Source organism: Sarcophilus harrisii, chromosome 2, assembly GCF_902635505.1.
Source record: "Sarcophilus harrisii chromosome 2, mSarHar1.11, whole genome shotgun sequence".
Taxonomy (NCBI): Eukaryota; Metazoa; Chordata; class Mammalia; order Dasyuromorphia; family Dasyuridae; genus Sarcophilus; species Sarcophilus harrisii.
The window spans coordinates 460,291,587-460,306,426 of record NC_045427.1 but is presented as its reverse complement, the minus strand read 5'-3'; the positions used below and the strand labels follow the sequence as shown (position 1 = coordinate 460,306,426).

The 14,840-nt window shown below is 45.3% G+C and overlaps 1 protein-coding gene across 2 annotated transcripts in view; it reads left to right on the top strand.

Moving 5' to 3' along the window:
- Positions 1 to 1,888: 1,888 nt before the first annotated feature.
- The window catches only part of VSTM2B (V-set and transmembrane domain containing 2B), a 50,173-nt gene continuing 37,221 nt past the window's right edge, over positions 1,889 to 14,840 (top strand). For both annotated transcript variants that reach the window (XM_023494163.2, XM_031954408.1), the window contains exons 1-4: positions 1,889 to 2,292; positions 3,302 to 3,486; positions 4,888 to 4,917; positions 6,592 to 7,099. In XM_023494163.2, coding sequence (XP_023349931.2) covers positions 2,220 to 2,292; positions 3,302 to 3,486; positions 4,888 to 4,917; positions 6,592 to 7,099 — 796 coding nt within the window. In that variant the 5' untranslated portion in view covers positions 1,889 to 2,219. The remainder of the gene's footprint in view (positions 2,293 to 3,301; positions 3,487 to 4,887; positions 4,918 to 6,591; positions 7,100 to 14,840) is intronic.

Here is a 14,840-nt window from a genome sequence, read left to right as displayed (position 1 = left end):
TTTCTTAGCAAGAGTCAAATTACCTTTCATTGAAGGATAGATTATGTTAGATGATAGGAAAGAAAAAATTTTTTGCCCAAAGGCTTATATTTACTATTTTGTGAATTTTTCAAAAAAATTTATAAAATATTCCATGTAAGGGTGACAAGAAGTAAAATTTTTGAAAGAAAGAGATGGGTAAAGATGAAGGAGAAAAAGGTCTAATGGGAGTTTTGAGAAAAATTTCAAAAAGATTGTGTTTCCGTTTTGGTTTTCTTCGTTTTTATTTATTTGACAGAGAGGGTAAAGGTGTTTTGGAAAAGTTATTTTGTTGTAATTGAAGATTTAAATGGAAATTTAAAAGGGGTGGTGGGGTTTTGGAGAGGAAGAGAGGGGGGAAAAAGGTTGAAGGTTTGAGGGGGATTTTTTTTCTTTTAGGATTCTTTGGTGATTGTGGGTTAAGGGGGGAGGAATGGATTTGGAGGGAAGGGAAATTTGCTTGATTTTAATTCGGAAATGTTTCCGCTTGAATAATGGAATTTAATTGTTCTTGCATCTCGTTTTTCCTGTATTTCCCTCCTTTCGCTTTTTCTTTTTCCTCCCTTCCTCCTTTCCCTCCCTCCCTCCTGGCCTCCCCACTTCTCCTGCGCCTCCTCCTCCTCCTCCTCCCATCTCCCACGGTCATAGCTCCCTCTCTCCAACAGAGGCACCCCTGAGCTATTCCTCGGGACCACCGGACTTAAGCCCGCTCAGTTTAGAGACCTGGTCTTCCTTTGTTCCCAGGCCCAACCCCCTGGCTTCGGGAAAATTTCCTATTCCCATGCCCCTGCGCCACCCCTCCCCCATCTCCTAGCTGTCTTTTTCTAACTGGTCTCCTGTTCTAGCCATGGACTGGGGTTTGATCACTGCTTGGGTCAGCCTGCTTAAGAAACCGAGGTAAGAAGTTGGAAGCTGGGAAGCTAGGGGAAGAGGGAAGGGAGGGGCTGCGGAAGAAAGAGGGACGCTTCCCCCTAGACGTCACCAGGAATGTCCCGAGGGTGCTGGGTAGAATTTTAAGGCAATTTGGAACGGGGTGTCGGAGATAAAGTGCCCACCCTGTGGGAAGTGGTCTGCCCGACAGTGGGTGAGGGCGCGGCGCTGAGCAGCGGGGCGCTTTTGGCGCAATGTGTTAGTGGGGGGGAGTTTCAGACCGGAAAAAGGCCCCCCAAAAAAAAGAAGGCAGGAATCCGGGATGAAAGGTCCTTGCACCAAGATCGGAGCCCGCGCTGGCTGAGGGGGGTGGGGGAGAGGGAGGAAGGAGAGCTTGAAGTCGGGGGTGGGGGGGTGAAAATCACGTCTGACGGATCCAATCCCAGGCGCAGAGTGGGAAGGGATACTCGAGCCCCAACAGTGACCACTTTATCTCCCTCTTCTTTGGCTTCTCCGGACCGGCTATCACCAAAAACGCGTTACGCTTGGACGTCAGATTTCCGTTCTGAGACTGAGCAGTGTTGGCTGGCGGAGTCACGAAAGAGGCTAGGGGGGGCGGCGGCGGGCAGAAAAAAAAGCGAGAGGAGAAAAAGACAAAAAAAAAGGAGAGAAAGAGAAGGCAAAGAGCCCGGCTCTTGAGTGGCTCCCTAGTGTCAGTGGTTCCTAGCGCATCCTGCAGGGTAGCCCATCGGCCGGAGTTCATAACGCTAAGCGTGAGACCCCCGCGCTGCTGCCGATTCACCCCTCCTCCTCCCGGCTAGTCCGAGCCGAGAGGCATTGGGGGATGGGTCCTGGCGCGGTGCCCGGGACCCCTGCCTCGCTGGCGGATACTGAATCGCGGATCTTCCGGAGCCGAGTGAAACCCGCTTCCTCATCTGACTAACTCGCTTTGGGGATCCAGCTACGGAAACAGACAGAAGGACAGACAGGCGGGCGGACAGACGGACCGGCTCTGGCAGCGCACCGGCGCGCACACACACCCTCGGGCGACCGGCGCCTCCCATCCTGTGGAATTTATCCTTCCTCCCATCCTAGCGCACCAGCCCCTCCCCCGTGCTTCGTCCTCTCTCCCGCTCTCCTGAAAATAAAACCAAAGGGGTTGATTGGTGGCTTTAGGTGGCGGCGGGGAGCGGAGGACAAGCCTCCTTCTCCCAAGCTGGACCAGGGTCCGAGCCGGTCGGGGGGCCATGGATTTGGAGATGTCCTAGCCGCGCCCGGCGCCCACATCCGCTTGTCCCCTCGGCCCGCTCTCCAAACTCTCCCCACGTGAAATGGAACAGCGGGGACCGATCAGCGCCCTCCGATACCTGCTGCTGCATGCCCCGCTGCTCCTCATAGCCAACGGTGAGTCCCAAACTTTCCATGATTCAGCCTGGGGGAGGGGGCACAGGAAACCAGATTTCGAAGGGCAATTTTAAAGATTCCCCACCCATCCCTTTCAGAAAGCAAAGGTAGAAATGTGCCGGGGAGCAACCCGCCTAGACACACTATTCAGGGTAGGAATAAGAACCTGAAACTGCGAAGGGACTGAGCACTTCTTAAAGGCAGCTTTTAAATCCTTACATAAAAATAGTGCAATCGCCGATGGGCTCCATCAACCAAAATCTGTTTTCACAGCCGCTCAATCCCTTCAGCTCCGGTTGGTTCTGAGAGCAGAAGCCGGGAGCTTAAGGTGCCCCGTGCCTTATAGGCTGCCAGGCTCTGTGCTAACAGAAAGGAAGAGATTTCAGTTCTTGGGGAAGGGTGGGGAGGGGTCTGGTGCAGCGTGTGAGGGGCTGTAGGGATCTTCCGCTGCTGATCTGGGGCTGGCAAGTGAGGTGAAACTAGGGGGCGGGGGGAAGGGAGCGGAACGCAGTTGCAGATAAGGGCAGCAGAGAGGTTTTGCAGAGGAAAGACGGGGCGGGGGGGGAGGGGGGCGCAAACATGGCTCCAGTTAAACCTCGGACGGATGCCAAAGACCCAAGATATTCCCTCCACCCAATCCTGGCCCCCTCTACAGATCCTCTAAGAGAATAATGACTGTCCACGTTTCCTTGCAAAGTGTTCTTTCCTCTAGAGATGCACGACTAAACTTTGCTCCCGGATTCCTTTCTCAGAATAGTGCTGTAATAGCAGCCCAAGGCTAAACTGTAAGAGGCAGCCCTGATTTCTTTAACTTCTCTTTTCCCAAAGCTAGCCACCCGAACCTGCGCCCGACTTCTTAGAGTATCTTCTTGGAAATGATTAGCTCTGGCCATTGCCGACATGGGCTGGTTTGGATGCATCTCTCTCTTTATCCAATTCGAACCCAGATTTCTCAGCGGCCCTCAGCTCAGCCAACCCCAATCTGTCACTTCTGTCTTTTCCCTCTTAGCTACATTCACCGAAGTCCCCAAAGATGTGACTGTTAGGGAGGGAGAAGATATTGAGATGCCCTGTGCTTTCCGGGCGAGTGGATCAACCTCCTACTCGCTGGAGATCCAGTGGTGGTATCTTAAAGACCCGCCCCGGGAGCTGGCCCACGAATTAGCGCTCAGTGCCCCTGGCAGCAGAAACAAGGTAAAAGAACCAAGCCCTTCCGTAAGCCCCGCGGGGAAGAGGGTGGGGACAGTAGAAGGGTGGGGGAGGGAACAAAATCAACCCTTACTCCTCTGCTATCAATCCAACAAAAGGAAGAGTAAAATCCCCATTTCTTGCTGTGTGCTGTGTATTGAGAAGGGATGACCACTGTCAGCCGGCCAATGTTAAGTGAGGGAGTTGGTTGATGGTGAAGTCGTAACCACCCCCTTTACCCTCCGTGACTCCTTTCCATCACTTCATACTCCACTTCCCAGACCACCTTCCCCCTAAAAAAGATTCCCAAGAGCAGTATTACGTCCTTTTCTCAAGCATTCGAAGTGCAGAGGCCCTGCCCTGCCTGGTCACTATGTAAGGGAATGAACCTGAAGCTTCTCTGTTATGGATATCCAAGGATCAAAGGTTTTATGTGTGCAAAACATATTACATATATTATCACACTAATCAGTGAAAAAAATACAGAATCTGCCTGGTTCTGATCCCAAGGAATGGAGTATAGAACTGGAGCAATTTTAAGCTGAACCTCTCCACCACCCAGAATTTTAAGTTAGAGAGCTAAGACCCAACCTTGAAACTGAAATTTATCTCACAAATAACCAATACTTTTCCTTACCTCCCACCAGAAAAGACCCACTAGAAAATAAGGCCTTCCCCAATTCCTCCTCCCCCAACCTTTCCCCCACCCCAACCTTCTTAGACTGATTGGAGTTCAGTCCCCTAGCTCTGAGAATCTTGTCACCAGTATTGTGGGAATGTTCAATGTTCTCCCCAGATACAACTACCCCCATCTAGCCGATAATCTTTTAAATTAAAGCCACCAATGTATTGGGGGTGAAGAGGCAGAAGAAAAATATGCAAGGGAATTGATCTATTTTCATAGTTGCAATTGGGAATGCAAAGGCATTCTTTAGTTGGCACCTCCCTCCAGTTCCTACATCAATTCCCCTTAAAACCTTTTGTGAGGAGGAACCTGGTTCAGCTTTACATATACAACCCTGGGGCCTGAACTGAATGTCCCCTTCTCCTGCTTCCCCATACTCCAACCTTAAGACTGTTCTTCAGCATTACTGTTTCAAGTTCCTCTTTCATCCCTCTTCAGCTGAGGGGTAGTAGCTTCCAGTGGAACCCTGCAAGGGTAGGAACCTAGGTACACTGAAGTCACATCTGCCCTTGGAAACCTGCTACATGGCCCATGCAGAAGTCCCTATTTATACTCAGCATACACAACAATTAGATTCTGCCTGAGGTCCCCCAAATCTTTAGTTTGAGAAATTGCTCTGAAGGGAGTGAAACAGCTGGGATGAGGATCTCCTTTAACCTGAGAGATGCTATTCTATTAACTAGAAAACTGTAGCCTAACATCTCTCCCTCTTTGCATTTTAGGTAACAAATAAGGATGCAACCAAAATCAGCGTAAGTGTAGAGCAACAGCTATGGTGTGTGGGGGACCCCTCTTGGTGGATTTTCTTCCCACAGTTAACATTCTTTCACCTTAGCCTATTTCACCAGTAGAGCAAACTGCTTTCATGCTACTCTTGTAATTTTGCATTTTTCTGCTGCTTCCAAGTGTCAAGCCTCCATCTGCTATTATTTGTTCCAGTCAAGTTTCATTTTTTGTAAATCAAGAGAACATGGCATTTGTCTCCACTCCCTGATTTGCTCTCACCTGTAAAAACCCTTCATGCCAGATCATGTGCTAAATGCTATTCATTTTGCTAGCCTACTTCTTGGTTTTATTTTCTCCCAGCAAATGTCAAAACCCTACTATTTGCAACCACTTGTGTGCTCAGGTCATTTGCCTCCCTTTCCCAGAATATTCTGTCAATTCTCAGAAGAATTGTTCTCTTCTGTGCAGCTTTTTTTTTTTTTTTTTTTTTTTTTTAACCATATCATCTTGGTGTGTCTGTAGAAAACAATACAGTTTGGTAGTTTTGTGTTTGACCAATGTTTGAGGAAATACATGAGCCTGAGAGAGAGGCTATAGATCTGGAATATATTGTTGCAAGGGAGGAGATGGAATCATTGTATTGTTTGGAGGTAGTATCATTCATTGAGTGAAGGGGGCAGAACATGTTCTACTAAAGGCTAAAGGAGCAGAAAGACTTGCTTTGTAGTAATATGAAAATCTGGAAAATTAGATGATTTGTGAGTGTTAGAATGTTGGGAGGCACACTAGCTGTAATATCTGATTTCTCCTTGGGGATTGTGGAATATTGAGATCTTAAGAGAAGCAGTTACTTTTCTTCAAATGACATCATTTTCCTGTGGAACTATATCTAAGAGGTGAAAGGACCTAGGATCAGACAGTTTTGAACTTTGAAAGAGCATTAACTAGTGATAAGGTGAAGGAACAGATACATAATTTAGTTCACAAAAATACACCAGGAAAACTGCAGCATTTTCTGAAAATACAGTGGAAGGCTAATGTGAAAGAGGAAGAGAGGCTAATATGAGAAGAATGAAGGGATTGATTCTAAACAGACACAAGAAAATTAAGGAGTTAATAGGATGGTTTTGTTCTATGGGATGGGATATATGATGTGAGACTGAAGAAGTACTGTAGGAAGACTAAGCAAGAGAGGATCTGCAAGGATGCTGACAACAGAAATCGGGAAAAGATATAAAAGAAATATTCAGAAGTGGGGAGAGGGAATAATAATATAAAAGGGAGAGTTGCAGGAGGGATATAGAGAAAGAAGACGCTGCCCAAGGGCTGTGCAGAAGGAAAGCAATCTGGGTACCAAAGAAGGGAAGGGGCACCGAAGAGCTGACACAAGAGATGCACGAACAAGTGCCGGAGGCCTATGCCTGGGAAGCTAGATAAGGATCAGTGAAAGCAGTAGGGGATGGGAGAAAGGCAGGAGGCTAATGCAGGAAGTGGACACTGGGGGTTGGTTTGAGGGGGACAAATACGGATCGGGTCTAGAGAGAACTCAGTGCGGGGTGGGTAAGTGGGTGGGTGGAGTCTCAGGGGAAGGGTTGGGGTTCGGTCTTGTGCCGCTAACGAGGTGCTGCCCTGGGGTCGCGGGCTCGGCGTGGGAGAAGATAGCCTCTAACCCCGGGGCCGCGGTGTCGCCTCTCTTGCAGACCGTGCGGGTACAGGGCAATGACATCTCGCACCGGCTGCGGCTGTCGGCCGTGCGGCGGCAGGACGAAGGCGTCTATGAATGCCGAGTGTCGGACTACAGCGACGACGAAACGCAGGAGCACAAGGCCCACGCGCTGCTGCGGGTGCTGTCGCGCTTCGCGCCGCCGGACATGCAGGCCGCCGAGGCCGTCTCTCACATCCAGAGCAGCGGCCCGCGTCGCCACGGGGCTGCCGGCCGAGCCACTTCCGAGCCTGGTCGGGACAAGCGGCCCCCGGAGGGAGCCACCAACGCCGAGGCCGCAGCCGCCCCAGCCGCCGCCGCGGCAGCGGCAGCGGGCGCAGCAGCTGCGGGAGCGGCAGCGGGCACCGGGAGCGAGGCTGCCGCGGCCTCCGCGGCCAATGCCGCCGCCACCACCGCCGCTGCAGCCGCCGCCGCGGCCACCGCCGCCTCCTCTGCCTCTCCTCCACCGGGCAGGGCGGTCATCCTCCGCCAGAGGCACGGCTCCGGTGAGTCAGCCTGACCCCCCCCCGCCGGGCGCGGTCACGGTCATGGTCACGGTCACGGTCACTCAGCCCGTCTAGTTCAGTGGCTAGGACTGTCAGTTACCGAGCGCGTAAGCGCCTGCGCGGTGGGTGGGAGAAAGTGGGAAGGGACCGAGGGGGCGGGACGCGTGCGTAGAACCCAGCCAGCGCGGAGCGGAGGGGAACGGAGCCACCTGCTCGCAACCCGGGCCGCTTCGTCCCCACAAATGCCTCAAGATGTGCTAGGTGTACCCTTAAATCCTTGGCGGGGGGATGAACGTCCGCACACTATTCACACTCTGCCCCGTGATTAGTCGAATATGCTTTTATTCTCCTTTTTACTTACATCCACATCTCCACACTTTCATCTGCTTTTCTTTGTGTGTTTATGCTTCCCTTTTCCCTCCCGTTTCTCTCCAACGTCCTTTTCCTCCTTTACTTACTGTCCTCTGCTCGTACCTCTGCTTGGATCTCTTCCCTCCTTTTGAATGGTTTTGCAACTTGTATTCTTCCTGGTTTTATGTTCCGGCGGTCAGTTAAGACCCTTCCTTCCTCGGGATAAGCCAGCTTGTCTGAGTGGTTGTATTCGGCTCCTGCTCCCTGCTCCCTGCTCCCTTTGGGATTGAGGGAAGTGGGAAAAGAGATCGAGAGAAACGGGAATTCAGTGTTGCGCTGTCGTTGGTTATCTGGAACTGGAAGGGATGAGGATTGCTTTCTTGTTGGCGTCTGTGGGGGGCTTTGCAGCGTGTGGATACAAAGTGATTAGGACAAGAGATTCAACAAAAATAAGAGACCTTTGGCACCCAGAGGTGGGAACGTTGCTTCTTTGCTTAGGAACTATATTATGTACACACGGAAGAGAAGGGTCCATTAAAAACAGACTTTCAAGTTCCGGCAACAGTATAGACTACCTCCTTCTCGCCCCCACTACCATTTCCTTTACTGTCTGCCAATTCTACAATTCTGACTCTAACCCGTTCCTCCCCTATGAGTTTGCACATTAGTGAACTGAAACAGAGTTGTTTTATTCGTGCTTCTTGAGGTTATTGGGTTCATTATTATTCAACAGAGAAGCCAGTTTCTGCAGGCAAGGAATTTGGTAATATTGGGTAGGGACAACTAGCCCTGGGCCTGGGTTTCTGTCTCCCTTCTGCCCCTTAATTATAAATCTCTTGTTAATCTAACAGTAGTACTGGCATTCATTGGATCAGAGCCCTTTGAGTTGAAGCTTTAGCTCCTTTGTGGGGGCAGGTAGAAAATGCAAGATTCTCCAAAATGTTTCTCACCCACCACTTGCTGACCTTGGTAAAACTGACTAAGTCTTTCAGACTTCCCTGGGATGAACCCAGTTGTACAGCTCACAACCTTTGTGACCTTGGAAAGTCACTTTTTCCACTATGGATTTACTCTGCAAAATGAGGCTATCTTTACCTAAATCATCTATAAGTTTCTTTCTAGCTCTAAGACTTGTGATTTAGATCAATTCTGAAATTAAATAATTGTTAATTAATCCCTCCATTTCACTCCACTCTCTGCTACAAAGTTTTGGTTGAAGAAGGGGAGGAGGGGGGAATGTGACACCCAGAGAGTTGTTGTTGCTGCTGCTGTTTTATTTTGAGGTAACAAAGAGGAGGGGAGTAGATGTTGAAGAAGAAGGAGCTAAGAACCCAGGCAGAAGGGAAGGTGCAGATGCATTTTAACAACCAACAAAAAAGGATGCAATCAACGTGTCTGATTCCAACCTATCATCTCTAATTAAAGTTCAAGTACTTAGTGTAATAAGGATGCTGCAGGTTCTGGTGATAATGCAAGGAAGCCTGTTTGGGAAACCACTTCAAGGCACCTAGAAGAAAAGCAGGAACACAGTTGCCAGCTGGGGATTCTAAGCCTTCTTTTTCCAGGCTGACTGTGTACTAGTCTTACTGCCTGTGCCAAGGAATATTCTGGCTTTTGGATACCATATTTAGAACAAACTTGAGACTCAAACTGTGTTTTTCAAAAGTTCAATTTGTGCTTTCCTATAAAACAAAACAAAACAACTCTGTCTTTTGAACTGCAAAATGTGTATAATGCCTAGTATTAGGCTCTGTTTCCCAAGGGTAACTCCAGCTTTCATTGTCATCACTCCCTTCTTGCCAAGAAAACAGTGCATTGCTCAGAAATTCCTTGAGTCAGGAAAAGATGGGTAAGACTCCAGCCAAATCTCCACAAGCATCTTTTCCACTTTGCCCAGTGTTTCAGTTTAAATGTAATTTGAAGGGCATTTTAAAAAACTTCCCACTGAGTTTACTTAGGCAATTTGATGGGAAGAACACAAAAATAAAGAACCTGCTTAGGAGATCTGGGTTCTAGCCCAGCCCTCCCACTCAACTTAGCTAGATCATCTTTGAAAGTTATTGAACCTTTCTGGGCCTCATGGTCTTCATCTGCAAATTGGAGATAATGATACCTACTCAACCAATCTTGCTAGGTTATTGTGAAGATCAAATGAGAGGGAATGAAAAAAGAAAGAAAGAGGGATTTATTAAGCATTTACTGTGTGCCAAGCACTGTTCTAAGTGCTTTATAAATATTTCAGTTGATCCCTTACAGCAACTCCCAGGAGTCAGATGTTATCATTATCCTCATTTTACATTTAAGGAAACTGCAGTAGATAAAGATTAAATGACTTGCCCAGGGTGACACAGCTAGTGTCTAAGGGTCAAATTTGAATTTGGATCTTCTGGACTTCAGCTCTGTGTTCTACTCACTATGTCTCCTAGCCCTGTTGGATAGGAAAGTGCCTTGAGAAGGACAAGCAGAGGAGATCTTAATTTGTACATTACTACCTCCTGCTGGTACTGGGTTTACTCAAGCCATAAAGGGGTTTAAGTTTCTGAAGTTTCCCAGCCAATGATTTCAATCTTTGATTCATTGTGATTAGTCTGATTACCTGCGTCCCCAACTTTTTTTTTTGAGAGAAGTAGTGGTTGAGTAGTTACATAAGGTAGTTTAAGGAGGGAAGATGATAAAATTGTGCTTTGATGGCTTGATTGGCAGATAGCTAGGTAGAGACTGAACACATACCTCAGCAACTTATCATGTATAGTAAAACAAACAAAAAACTTGTTTGTTCAATAAGCCTGTATAGAATACCTTATTTTGTACTTGGCCCTGAGCTATAGAACTTTCATTGTACAGAAAAGAAGACATGGTCCTGAGGGCCCTTTGTGGGACTCCCAGACTAGCTGAAGAGACAAGATACATTCATGACAAGTGAAATGATAAGACCACTTGATAAGATGTCACAGAACTGGCTTTATGTGATGTGACAGATGTGTTACTAGTTCATGATAATACTGTAAGTTCAGGAGAGACTAAGATGCTTAAGGAGAAAAAAATGGAGAAGATGGAACTTGAATTGGATATTAGTGGATGAATTTAGCAAGGAAGAGATCAAGGAGAAGGAAATGTAGTTTAAGCACAGCTGTGGGAATAGATCTACAATCAGAAAGGTTCTAGTTCTGTCTCTGCTGCTTATTGCCTATGTAACTCAGCCATATCACTTTCCCCATCAGGGCAGGAGTGTCGTCATTTATAAAATGAGAGATTTGAAATATCTGATCTCTGAAGTCCCTTCTTATCATTGAGGTATATAGTAAGTGTGTTCTGGGAACAAAGAGATCAGTTTTGGGGAAGAGAAGGTTTGTATTGAGGAATAGAACATAGAGACAGAGGAATATGTTGGGGCCAGATTGTGGAAGGCTTTGAATGTCAAGTTAAGGAGTTTGTGCTTTTTTCTATGGCCATTGGGGAGCTACTAAAGGTTTTGAGTACAAGATATATATGATACAAGTGATGTTTTAGAAAGATAGATTTGGTAGAAGCTGAGAAACAATGCCTGATAAGGCCAAAGACACAGGTTTTTATTTCTTCCTAGACTAGAATATCTCCATTTCCTCTATCCCTAATTAGTCATCACTGAGATAAGGGACACTGGTGATAAATGGGACAGGAAAGAGGATATGGTTGTCTTAATGTACCTATCCCCATTGCTACAAGCACAACTCGGGGTCCACATCCCCACTGATTGTGAAATGGAATATTATCTTCCTATTTGAAATGTAGCAGGTTATTGGAACTATCCAAAAGTTTATTGGTGAAATTGAAAATAATTGACTTGGATATCAATGGGCACAGCATCATTCATACTGAATGGCTTTTCTACTAAGAGACTGCTCCCAAGAGAGCTTCTTAAATGCTCTGGTGAGGGCAGGATCCTCAGAATGAGCCTAGTCAGTATCTGCCTTTTCCAAAGTACTCCAGCATCAGTGATTAAAGAAATGAGCCAGGGCCATATCCAACCTGGCCTTGGAACCATTGTCTAAAGAATTCATGTCATTAGACCCAGAATCGAAGGCAACAGTCAATCACATAGGCACTACCTATGTGTGTGTCTCTAAGGGTTTCTCCAAGGACCCGAGTCAGTACTCTTATTTGGGTTCACTAACCTTGTGAAGGCTTATATAGATCAGTATGAAGAGAAAATAAATCTACTAGATCATGTCCGCTGTCTGTCTTGAAGAGCTACAGTGGTTTATGCACGTTCAGTGCTGGATTTGAATCTTGTGTCTACCATTTACTACTTGTATGTTCTAGGCAAATATCTTCTTCACATGTAAATAAAGAATTGGGTTAAAGGATTTGTAAGGTCTCTAACAGTTCTGAAATCCTGTTTTCTAAGATGAGAAACTCTACTTACAACTGTTATTTCAAAATCTACTCCTGTCATAGGCTGCCTAAGGGTTCAAGTGAAGTCAGCAAGCATTTATAAAGCACTTACTGTGTGACAGGTGCTGTGCTAAAGGCTGTTAATACAAATAAAAGCAGAAGGATAGACAATCCATACTCAAGGAATTTGCATTATAATGATAGAAGATTACTCACAAAAGGAAACTGAAAATAGGAGAGGAGATAGAGAAATGAAGTTTCCAAGCTTGGGACCATGGTGGAGAAATTCCAGAGAATCAGGAGCAGTCTGAAGAAGAGAAATCAAGCCAGTTTTGACCTGGGCATCCTCCTTAAAATACAGGTTCTGAGAGGAACTAGCCAATTAGATGGAAAAGCTGCAAGGACAGAAGTTACTTTCAATGTGAGAGGTAATCTGGTTAGTTTAGGGGTGAACTAAGTTTCCAGACTCTGTAGCATGTTAGAAAGGAATTCTGAAGAAGTGAGTTAGGGGTACGCCCTGGATACAAATGAAGACATTATTGATTATGACTTCCTCCTTAAAATGGAAAGTCAAGGAGGAATCAGATAATTAAAGGGAAAGACCACAGTGGTGTATGTATCAGTACTTCCAGTGTGAGTAGTCAAGAGGTGGAATGAATTTCCAGATAAAAAGGCTTTTATACCATGGCAGAGAAAATTTTATGGAAATGAATCAAGAAGGCAGACTGGAGAGGAAAACATTTGCAGAAAGATGAATTCAGTTCATTTCTCCAAATGAGTATTTACTATGTGCAACACATTTTACTAGTTACTTGAGATAAAAAGACAAAAATGATTAGCCCCCATCCTCAAGGAGCTTATAATCTATTGAGAGTTACATGTACAGAGATAAATAAATATAAGGTAACTTGAGGTAGAGAGAATATTCATAAATAGGGAATCGGGAAGTGTTTCATAAAAGAAATGACATTTATTCTGAACTTTGAAGGAAGATAAGAATTCTGAGAGGTAGAGAGAGTGCATTGCAGGCATTGGGGATGGCCTAAGAGACCACATAAATATGGGACTCCAAAAGTCAAGTTCATGGAAAAGACAGAAATCATTTGGGCAGGAATATATCATGGGAATATGGTGTGAAATAAATCTGGAAAGGCAGGTAAGAGCCAGATTGTGTATGGCCTTTGACATGCTGAGCAAATTATATTTTGTCCTGAAGGCAACAGGAAGGCTGTGGGAGTGAGATTCTTCTGATCCTTTGTGCTGGAGATCATGTCCTCAGCAGAAATAGAGAAGGTTTTTAAGGATGGACATGACATGATTGGGTCCTAGAATGATGATTTTAGCCATTGTGTCTAGTATGGAAATGGAAAAAGGAGGGATTAAAGCAAAGAACACCAATCTGGTCCAAGTAAAAGGTGATCAATACCTACCCTGGATTGATAGCTTTTGTGAATAGTGAGAAGGTGATACTTTGAAGAAATATTATGAAGGTTCAGTTAACAAAACTTGCCTACTGATTCTACTTGAAGATTGAAAAAGAAGCGACTTGTATAACTGGGAAGATGCCCTGTATAGAAACAAGGAAGCCTAGAAGAGGAGTTTTGTTTAGAAGAAAAAATGTTGAAGGAGTTTTCTGCATATGTTGATTTTGAGATGTGCTTGGGTCATACAGGTGGACATGGCAGTTGCTAATGCAGAACTAGAGCTCAGAAGACAAAGACTGAGACTATTGCTCCAGTCATACATTGTCTGTGTGTTAAATCCTCCTGGGCATAAATAGCACAATACACATCTTATCTTCATAACCTGTTCTGTGTCCTCAATAAAATGTCTTTATCAATAACGTTACTCAGATTGCAATCAGATTGAGACTTCAGCTAGAAAAAAGGAGATTTGCTAAGCATTATCACTCTTAATGACTATCCATTTCTACAAGTTACAAAGCACAAAATCTGAGAAGCCAAAATTATTCTAGTCCGTGGGATTCCCTTGGATTCCTTCATGCCATATAGTCCCTCACTTCCACTACTTGATAGAGTAAAGTTATAAGAGGAAAAAAAAATTGTTTTATTTTGAGGAAGAATTTAAAATCCAAGAATGAATAGGCTCTCCTGATGGGACTTTGGTGATATGTTCAAGTAGGGATGCAATACAAAAGATTAATTAAGAAGCTTGTCCTGGATAACATCTAAACTATTTTTTGATATTAAGATGTTCACAATACTGTGATTTCTGTGTCTGTGTCTTCACAAATGGCTATGCCAGGTCATTGCTAGGTGTGGCCAACTGTTATTCATCTTTCTTTCTTAAAGAGGACCTAATAACATCAGGAGGATGAGTGAATTGGATTTAAATGTGGCCAGCTGTAGCCATTCTAAGAAGGGCCCTGGTGTAATAGAAATTGTTAAGAAGGATCTTTAGATCTTTAGACTGGTAGATGAGATGGCTCTCACTGAGATTGCAGATGAAAGCTGTACAGAACAAATTCCCAGAAGATATACACTGCCCCTCCCCAACCCCTTGCTCCAGAGGGGAAATTCAGGCCAAGATGGACAAGGAAGAACTGAGAGGAACAGGAGATTGTACTGTTTTATACAGCTTTTAGCTACTGTACCAATTTTCTGTTGAGAGCTCCTTTCCTGGGCAACCAGCCAGGGTCAAAGCTCTTTACAACCCAGAAGCTATAGGATATACAATTTGTTTTTCAGGGGTCTCAAGGACTGATGAGAAAACAATCCCCAAACACACACACACAAACACACACACACACACACACACACACACACACGTGTACACACATACCCTAGGTTACAAATTATTGATAAATGGTACATACACATATATAAATATTAATTTATTCTGTTTTCTTTGTATATACATGCATATTTGTGTGATTATTCAAAACAATTAACAAAAAATTATATATGTTGACAATTCTAAATAGTGACTTTATCTAGGATAATTGCATTTTAAATATTCACCCAAATGATAAAATCTATCCAAAGGCCACAATCCT